Below are 10,919 nucleotides of genomic sequence, written 5' to 3'. Positions count from 1 at the left end.
CACAAACTTAATAGATCAATCCATGACAACCTCTGTCTCTTAAAATATAGGATAATTTCTTTGTACAACAATAACTGTTCAGTAGTCACACTTTAAGGCTGCCTATAAAAATGCAGGTTGGGGAGGCACAGAGTGTTATGGTTTAAAGAAGCAAAATCTATGTAGTAGTCATGGTTGAATAGCAAGATGGAGAACATTGATGGCCAAGTGGTCATAGCTGGGTCATGTGGTTGTATTGTGTTGGTGAGTCTTTTCTGAATAGTGGGCTGCCATTTTTTAGCTGCAGTCTAAGATGATGAGATTTTTAGAAGCAACACAATTTTCTTCACATAGAAGAGCGGACCAAAAATGATACCACTTAACTTACTAGAAAAAGTAGCCAAATTTCTCTTGAATCATATCCTACCATTATAAAACAAGGGCACATTGGATAATAAAGTCCAAGATATACTAGTCCAAAAAAAAGACGAGATATTCATAGCTGGAAGACCTTTGATAATAGGTTTTCTGTATTAGGGCCATTTGAGACTAAACAACCGCAACAATAATCACAACAGTAATACACTGAAAAACACAAACAAAAGTTCTTAATTTGTTACTAACATCAATGTCTAAAGATAACATTGTCAATATAGCATATTTTTATCTATTAGGAAGGAGCTATGATGATAAATGGAACTGAAATGTTGGTGAAAAGTTTGCCCCAACATCTTATTCATCGCCATCGAAGATCAGCTTTTGACCAACCAATTCTAATTGCAAAGAGACAAATGAATTACTCAACTGGTTATATTAAAACAGGTAAATATTTGCTGGCCTTTTGTTCACAATCACCTAAAATAGTCTAGTATCTTATGGTGATGTCTGTATGTGTGCATGGGAGTGTGTGTGTGTAGGGGGCGTGAATGCGTGTGGGGTGAATGTGTGTGGAGGTGAATAGGTGTGTGTGTGGTGGAGGTGAGAGTGTGGGAGTGAATGTGTGTGGGGATGTGGGGGTGAAAGCGTGTGTGTGTAATGCAGTGAATTGTTTGAATCATTAGAGTACTGAATTTGACAAAGAAGGTAGCTCCGTTATGGCTTGACAATCCAATACAAGTTTCCATCCCATTGTATCACCTATAAATAAAGTGGCTAGACAGCTCGCTTTGATAATCAAGTATTCGAAGGCCATCACAGATATAACTTGTCACTCAACCAGTTGACTTATTGTCTGAACATCAAAGGGGAATTTTTTATTGAATCTGAAAACCTTAATAAATTCGTCTAATAAAACAATTAATTACATCCATTTTCACATTTGCACACATGTATTGATAAACATAAATCCAACTGCTAGTTTGCTTACACTCTATATATAATTATATATAACTGTGCATTATTTTTGGATGCATTAGATCAACACATATGGAATATCTAGTACAATACGAACACTAATGTTTCTATTGTAAATATATATATACACACACACACACACATACACACATATGTCTATGTCAATCATCATTATCATCATCATCATTTAATGTCCTTTGTCCATGCTGGCATGAGTTGGATGGTGTGACCAGGACTGGTAAGCTGGAAGGCTGCATCAGACTCCAGTCTGATTTGGCATGGTTTTATACAGCTGGATACCCTTCCTAACACCAACCACTCTGAGAGTGCAATGGGTGCTTTTACGTGCTACTGGTATGAATGCCATGTGACATATATATATATATATATATATATATATATATATATATATATATATATATATGAATAAATGAAAGAATGGAGTCGAACGAAGATGTTAACAAAATTCCTTTACTCTCGACACATGTTTCGAAGTCAGCATGTTCTCATTCCAAAGGAATAAAGGGTGCATTATGCAATCTTCTCATCAGGAAAGCAAGGGAGCCTCTCTCGACAACAAGACAAACAAAAATTTCGATGATTGCCTACATGGTAAACAAAGCGATAATGAGTGTGTTTCTTTAAAAAAAACCGTTAGAAGAATTGATGCTAAAAATAGATAGTAGGAAGAGAAGGGAACAGTATGTTTGCTGTATGTATGAAAATGTGTGGGTGTGTGCTTGTGTTGATGAGTGCGTGCGTTTGTGTGTGTGTATAACTGCATTTGTGTGTGTGTGTGTGTGTGTGTGTGAGAGAGAGACAGATGTCAAAGATAGATAGTAGGAAGGGAAGGTATAAAGGAATAATAGTTAGGGAACAAGTGAAGAGGGAAGGGTACGTTGATTGAAAGAATGTTCGAAGGCTTAGGAAAGAATTTCTCTATAGCAGTGTGGTGGACGTAAAGCTAATTTTCAAACCACAGTGACTATCGTTATCATTCATATGAGTAGAAAGTGTGTTTCTGCCAGTGTTTACATTTGTACGATTTTTCTATGAGTGTGTTTACTAGGGGAACCATAGCGAAAAGAATATGGAAGAATTCAGAGTTACAAATGTTACAGAATCTCCTGCCTTTATCAAAAGGAAAGGATACAGACAGTATGAACCAATCTAACTTGAAAATTATATTGTTGTCTTTAAGACGCCAAACTAATTTACTTAGCCCTGTGCTATGACGTTTTTTACTATCTCTGAATGTTGAGTAGTGGTTTGAAATTCTCTTGGATAACTGGGAAGTGGAAGCTCCTATATAGAAGAAGACATCGGTACTGGAAGAAATTCTACACTGGTAAATAGCATTCTTAATCTTAGAATTACTGGACAAAAATTTAATTCTGTTAGGGTTGTCCGAGATCGAGACGAAGTTTTTATTGTTATTACTGTTGTTACTATTATTATTAGCACTAACAACTACACTATTTCTATTATTATTAGTATTATTAATGGTATTACAACCAGTAATACCACCGACAATAATACTGTTATTGTTGTTACCATCAACACTACCATTGTTATTATCACGACTAATACTATTATTAATATTATCATTGTTAACACCTTTGCTGCTACTAATGCTGCTACTATTAATACTATTTCTATTATTATAATTGTATGATGGGTTGGAATTAGCAAGATTAGTGTTGGAACTCCTGGGTGAAGAATCTTTGTTTAGCAGCTTGGTATTGTGGGAAGATATAATTTGTGAAAGATTCCTAGTGTTAGAGAAAGCTATTCTGACCTTGTGTGAATTGATAATAGAATGATATCTAGAATTTGTGGGAAAGTTCCTAGCAACGGCTTCACGGAACTGTAAGGGAAGGTTCGATTTAATTTGTTTTCCGAAAGGTATTACAAACCAGATACAGTTTTTTGTGGCCTTTGAATTGTTCTTAGTGTTGTTTGTGATAGTAAGGGGAAAATTTCTGGGTTGGATATTTGGGGTTGCATGGCACTTACCTTCCCTAGTCCATAAAGAATTTATTTTATGTACAGGGTTGCTGGCACTATTAGAATTGAAATCATTATTCCTATTACGAGTAACTTTACTATCTGGAGAAGTAGATGTTCTGGGTTGATGTATGACACTTTCTTCTTATAACCGGCTCTTGACAAGGCGGCATTATAGAAGTCTGCCTTTTGGTTAAAGATGTCAACATTAGCAGATAATTTCGACAGACTCAGAGATATGTTTTTAACTAAATTATCGGTAATTGGCTTGGCATGATTACTGAAAATGCTGATATACTTAAGATTAGTGGAAGATTTATGATAAGGGAAGTATGAGTTATTCTGCAGATTGAGGGTAATGTCCAAGAAGTTGGCTTTAGTTAATTCATCGTCAAAAACTATGCGCAAGCCCATTCTACTAAAAAACCTAACTAATCTGTTCTTAACCTTCTGTATTTTTTGGTTTAAAACGTTTTGGAGGTAAAGCAGACAATCGTCGCGATAAAGACCTCCACAGATGTCCGGGAATTGGTCAGCCATTTCATAAAGAATATAAATTCCGACCAAATCGGCTATCTGGGCGCTGTCTGTACTTCCCATTAGTACATCAAACGCATTAGGGGTATCTCTACGGACCCACAACTTGTTATCGAACTGGATGAAAGATTTCCTAGCAGTCACATATACATATATGTATATACACATATGTATATACATATATACATATATGTATATATATATTCTTTTATTCTTTTACTTGTTTCAGTCATTTGACTGTGGTCATGCTAGAGCACCACCTTTAGTCAAGCAAATTGGCCTCAGGACTTATTCTTTGTAAGCCTAATGCTTATTCTTTTGGTCTCTTTTGCTGAACCGCTAAACTATGGGGAGATAAACGAATCAGCATTGGTTGTCAAGTGATGGTGGGGGTGAAAACACAGACACAAACATATATACACACATAGATATATGGATAGATAGATTGATAGATATATACATACATACAAACATACATACATATACGATGGGCTTCTTTCAGTTTCCATCTACCAAATCCACTCATAAGGTTTTGATCATCCTGAGGCTGTAGAATGACACTTGCCCAAGGTGCCGCACAGTGGGACGGAACCTGGAACCATGTGGTTGGTAAGCAAGCTACTTACCACACAACTACTCCTGTGCCTATATATATATATATCTTTTTTTTTTTTACTTGTTTGAGTCATTTTGACTGTGGCCATGCTGGAGCACCGCCTTTAATCGAGCAACTCGACCCCAGGACTTATTCTTTGTAAGCCCAGTACTTATTCTATCGGTCTCTTTTGCTGAACCGCTAAGTGACGGGGACATAAACACAACAGCATCGGTTGTCAAGCAATGCTAGGGGGACAAACACAGACACACAAACATACACGCACATACATATATATACATATATACAACGGGCTTCTTTCAGTTTCCGTCAACCAAATCCACTCACAAGGCTTTGGTCGGCCCGAGGGTGTAGTAGAAGACACTTGCCCAATGTGCCACGCAGTGGGACTGAACCCGGAACCATGTGGTTGGTAAACAAGCTACTTACCACACAGCCACTCCTGCGCCTATCATATATATATATATATATATATCATCATCATCATCATCATTTAATGTCTATTGTCCATGCTGGCATGGGTTGAATGGTTTGACCAGACTCATAATCTGGAAGGCTGCACCAGACTCCAGTCTGATTTGGCATGGTTTTGCATGACTGGATGCCCTTCCTAACACCAACCATTCCAAGCCAACAAAGGGCAAGTACAGAGGTTTATCTTTGGTTGTGTATTTTTCCTGCAGCTGCCTCACCAGAAATATATATATAGCATCAAGGGTGCTTCTTCCCGACACAAAACCAAACTGCATTTCAACTAAATCAACTCTCTCCTTAATTAACTGGGCTATGACTCTTTCCGTAACCTTCATCACCTGATCCAGCTATTTGATACCTCTGTAATTATTTCTATCTAAGACATCACCTTTACCTTTGTAACAGCTGACTATGGTGCTGCTACACCAGTCATTGTGTATGACTCCTTCGTGAACTATCTGATTTACAATACTGGTAACTAGACCATAACCCACACTGCCAGATATTTTAAGCATCTCAGTGGAGATTCCTGTTTTCATATCCTTAATTGCTTTATCTACCATGGAACTGTTGATTCAGGTAGCTGGTCTCTCATTTGAATCAACATTTGGCAGACTCTCCTCCTCCCACTCATTCTCTACATTCAGCAGTCTTTCATAATGTAATTTCGAAAACCTCTTTCTTTGCAGAATCATTACATGCACGTGCATCTCTTTCTTTGCATATATATATATATATATATATATATATATATACACACACACACACACACGTATATCAATATATGTATATATGAAAAGCATAAGCCAAAATCAGACTGGAACCTGGTGCAGTTCTGTGGCTTACCAGTTTGAATCAAACCATCTAACCCATGCCAGCAGGGAAAGCAGACGTTAAATGATGATGGTGATGTCATGGGACATGTAAATAAATGTATGTGTGTGTATGTATATGTAAGAATGTATTTGATAATCAGAATCAGAGTATGTATGTACGTATGCATATGTGTATATATGTGTGTGTGTATGTGCATATATATATATATATATATAATATATATATATATATATATATATATATATATATATATATATATTATATATATATATATATTATATATATATATATATATAATATATATATATATATGTATATATATGTATATATGTATATATGTACATATGTATGAATATGGGGATGCAGAGAGATGCATATGTATGTATATATATGTGTGTAAGTAATTGTATATGTACGAAAGTATCTGTGAGTATATCTGTATGTGTATATGGGCATGTATACATGAATATATGTGGGGAAGTCTTTGTATGTCTCTAGAACACCGAATATTGAAAATCAGATAATAAAATTTCTCATGTACAGCCTAACATGAGGAACAGATCAAAAATCGGATAGTACCAAAATAAACATCCACTACGTCCAACACCACTCATAGTAGGCAAATAGAAGCATGTTAACAGCAAGCAGAATCAAACTACCAGCGTCTACTAAATTCAAAAAAGGCAGATGGGTGTGTTAGTATTGAGGTTGAAAGATTTTTAACTGAGACAGCAGAAGCCCATCTAAAGCCTGAAAGAGACAGGCTTCTGCTAAAGACCAGTAAAACTTTAAGCCGTATTGAACTGAATCAATATATATATATATATATAGTTCAGTAAAATTTAGATTCAGTTGAATATGGTACTTAAGTTAAAGGCATCAGAATTTGGTATGGAATTATCCATATAATTCAAAATGGGGTGATTACAATCAAAATAAGCAACAAGGATATCCAAAATTTTGGTTAATAGAATAACTATACAAATGAATCCTTTGAATTTAACTAAATTCTATATTTTTATGCAGCTGAAGATTGCTCTACATTTTAAAACTGATGTAATATTTGCATTGTTCAATTAAATGGAGTCGCATGAAATGATCATACTGCATTACCTCTGGATATCCTTGTTGCTTATTTTGATTATATATATATATATATAAACGGCAGTTTGTCTGTGTGTGTTTCTGTGTGTCTGTTTGGTTGTACCCTCACTCTGACCACGGCTTTCAACCGATTCTGATGAAACTTGACACACACATAGCCCAATGTCATAATTCAAAACTAACGCAGCGAAAATTTTGAAAAGTTCACCCAATTCTGAAAAAAATTAATAAATTCGACATGGGGTCGAGAATCAGAAACACAAACCACAGACTGTCTAGGGGACGCAACTCGGCCTTTTTAACTCTGACCTACCAATCCACTTCAGGCGTTCTCAGTTTCCTGTTAAACTCTGCTTCGCAATGTTCATCAATAAATCCCAAGGCCAAACGCTACAAGTCGCTGGGTTACAGTTGGGCGAACAGTGCTTCGCCCACGGTCAACTCTACGTGGGCTGTTCACGCGTTGGGAGGCGCAATGATGTTTTCATGTTTTCGCCCAAACGGACAGCTAGGAACATCGTATACACAGAAGTATTCGAGTGAAGAGAAGACATTGCAACCTACAAAATCGATAAACTCGGCATGGGGTCGAGAATCTAAGCTTTTTATATGCAACACATTATCTATGGTAGTTTTCGCAACTTGCAATCGATTTTCACAAAACTCATGGGGAAGCTTAATGTCACCCTAAGAAACTCAATTCTGACGTTAGTTTTCCATGCAATACCTTACCATCAGAAACAATCGATAAAATCATGCCATTTTGGGAAATCGCGTTCAAATTCAAGATGACATATTTTTGACAATATCTTTCACAAATTGGCAGGAATTTTCTTTTTTCACAGTGAGCATCATGTCTGCTCCAAGGAGCTATATAGCCCTTTTTATTCCAATAGGATACATTATTGGAAAAAATCGGTTAATTAAATCATATGTGGCACACATAGCAAACCAATTTGTGTATTAAACACAAACCAGACTATCTAGGGGACGCAACTGGACCTTTTTAGCTATCGATAATTCGATCCAACCAATTCCTACCAGGAAGAAATTACATTCGAGACTTCACCCCCAACACTGCCACTTCTGCTAATAGCTGCTGCAGCCGCAAGTTATTCGAATACTTTTTTTGTTTACACTTTCTTTATAACTACCACCCCAAACGTCAGTAAAGCACCCTCTGCCATCGTGGCGTCCCACTGGGAGTCATCCTCTAGAAGGCCAAGTCTCATACATGCTTCCCTGAAGGTGTCGCACAGAACCCCATTGACGGTACATATATTGCCGAAACCTGTTGGACCAGTGACCTCATGTAGAAGGAGACGGAAGTAGAAGCATTCTTGCTGGTTTGGCGGGATGTTGTAAACTCGACCCAGGCAGGAGTCAAACTTGACGCCTGGGAAGCCTTCGACGTTTTTGCCGGATTTCCGTCGAACCCAGGTGTTTTTAGACCACACGAAGTACGATGGGACCTGTGGGTACAAAAGCGTTCGAGCGAAGTCATCACGTTGGCATAATTTGAAGAAACCAGTTAACGTTGTGTCTTTAGGGCTGGTGGCTATCTGCACAGCACTTTGCTCTGTGAAGTAAATCTGCTGTCCATTTTCCAAGTGTACAGCAAGCTGCACCACAGCCGGGTGTCTCTGATGGAGCGGGAAGCCGTAAATGCGCCAAAATGCTTCGTTGCTGCTGAGGTACCGGCCAGCCAAGTAGTTGGACACTTCGTCGCGACTGGTGGTCCTCTGGATGCTGAACATGGCAGCATCGCTGCCTTTGTTGATATATTTGCAGACATATTGTATTGACCTGATGGAGCTACAAAACAATTTACGCGACCTAAAATGGCTGGCAGGCAGAGCTATTCTCGCACCCAAAAATACAACCGTCAACTCCATCAATATCCAGCTACTTGAAGCTATTCCTGGTGATGTCCACGTCTACAAATCTATAGATAGGACAGCAGACCCCGCCCAGCTTGCCGATTATCCTGTTGAATTCCTGAATTCACTTGAACCGCCAGGCCTGCCGCCACACATCCTGAAGTTAAAAGTCGGTGCGTCCATTATGCTCATCAGGAATTTGATTCCACCTAAACAGTGCAACGGCACACGTTTGGTTGTGAAACATTTGGCACCACATTTAATAACGGCCACAATACTTACCGGTTGAGGGAAGGGAGAGGACGTCTTCATTCCACGGATGCACCTTCAACCGTCGGGCGCTGATCTACCAATCCACTTCAGGCGTTCTCAGTTTCCTGTTAAACTCTGCTTCGCAATGTTCATCAATAAATCCCAAGGCCAAACGCTACAAGTCGCTGGGTTACATTTGGGCGAACAGTGCTTCGCCCACGGTCAACTCTACATGGGCTGTTCACGCATTGGGAGGCGCAATGATGTTTTCATGTTTTCGCCCAAAGGGACAGCTAGGAACATCATATATACAGAAGTATTCGAGTGAAGACAAGACATTGCAACGTCCACATGCACCTTCGTTCCTTGGAGGGAAAGGACTACATTGGGATTAGTCATTGCCTACTAGGGGCTCTTACATACCCGGGCAACGCCGGGCTATGCTGCTATATATATATATATATATATATATATATATATATATATATATATATATATATACATGCGTGAGTCATCTAAGAGACCATAAATCAAGGAAAAAATGCACCCATACATCTGTCAGTAGAGTGGGTATACCCATTTCAGATAATATATACATGAAGGTGCATGGCTCAGTGGCTAAAGTGGCGAGCTTACAATCGTGAGGTTGTGAGCTTGAATCCCGGACTGGGCTGTGTGTTGTGTTCTTGAGCAAGACACTTTCTTTCATGTTGCTCCAGTTCACTCAGCTGTAGAAATGAGTTGCAATGTCACAGGTGCCAAGCTGTATTGGCCCTTGTTTTCCCTTAGATAACACTTGTGGAGTGGAGAAGGGAGGCCAGTATGCATGGGCAACTGCTGGTCTTCCATAAACAACATTGCCTAGATTTGTGCCTGGGAGGGTAACTTTCTAGGTGCAATCCCATGGTCTGTGTCATGACCGAAGGGGTCTCAGATATATATATATAATAAATATGATATTGTTGTATTTCGGAATGGTCATTTTGCCAGTTTAGCCAATGAAAACACATGCACTATATATTTGGTGTTACTTTGCTTCAGTGTTATTTATTTTTTACATTAAACTTAATCTTATTTCGGCCAGAGTTCTTTTGTCACACTCCTGTGACCGCATCAGTGGTCCTTTGCCTTCTTCTTTCTTATTTGTGTGTCTCTCCTTACTAACCGTCAGCCATTTTGTATTTCTATTGTATGTGTTTCCATTTGCGCATGCGTATATCTCTATGTGCGTCTATGTTTAGTTAGTGTGTGTGTGTGGGGGTGGGAATGCCTGTAATATTTGTATCTTCTGTTTATATACGTTCATGTAATTTGTTTTTGTTTATTCTTATTTTGTTCATGTGTTTACATCCACTTATTATTATTATTATTATTATTATTATTATTATTATTATTATTATTATTATTATTACGTATACTTGGATGTATGTATGTATGTATGTATAACAACAATACTAGTAATAATAGTAATAATGATAAAAAAAAATTTCTTTTTAAATGTATATAGTTATTTACTAAACATAGACGCACATAAAGATATAAGCATGCATAAATGAAGACACATACAATAGAAATACAAAATGGCTGACGGTTAGTAAGGAGAGACACAAATAAGAAAGAAGAAAGCAAAGGACCACTGATGCGGTCACAGGAGTTTGACAAAAGAACTCTGGCTGAAATAAGATTAAGTTTAATGTAAAAAATAAATAACACTGAAGCAAAGTAACACCAAATATATAGTGCGTGTGTTTTTATTGGCTAAACTGGCAAAACGACCATTCCGAAATACAACAATATCTGTTTCAACATATGATTTCACATAAAAAATCTTGCACAACAAATATATAAACGTAATAAATATGATATATATATATATATAT

General features: G+C 37.6%; 1 protein-coding gene across 1 annotated transcript in view; it reads left to right on the top strand.

The window, feature by feature from the left end:
* LOC118763023 (A disintegrin and metalloproteinase with thrombospondin motifs 7-like) overlaps positions 1 to 10,919 on the top strand; it is a 206,659-nt gene that overhangs the window by 34,257 nt on the left and 161,483 nt on the right. The window contains exon 5 of the mRNA XM_036502187.1: positions 654 to 801. Within this exon, the coding sequence (XP_036358080.1) occupies positions 654 to 801 (148 nt within the window). The remainder of the gene's footprint in view (positions 1 to 653; positions 802 to 10,919) is intronic.

The sequence above is a fragment of the Octopus sinensis genome, linkage group LG4 (assembly GCF_006345805.1).
Source record: "Octopus sinensis linkage group LG4, ASM634580v1, whole genome shotgun sequence".
NCBI lineage: Eukaryota > Metazoa > Mollusca > Cephalopoda > Octopoda > Octopodidae > Octopus > Octopus sinensis.
Note: the sequence above shows the minus strand (reverse complement) of the source record. Positions and strands in the feature narration are given on the sequence as shown.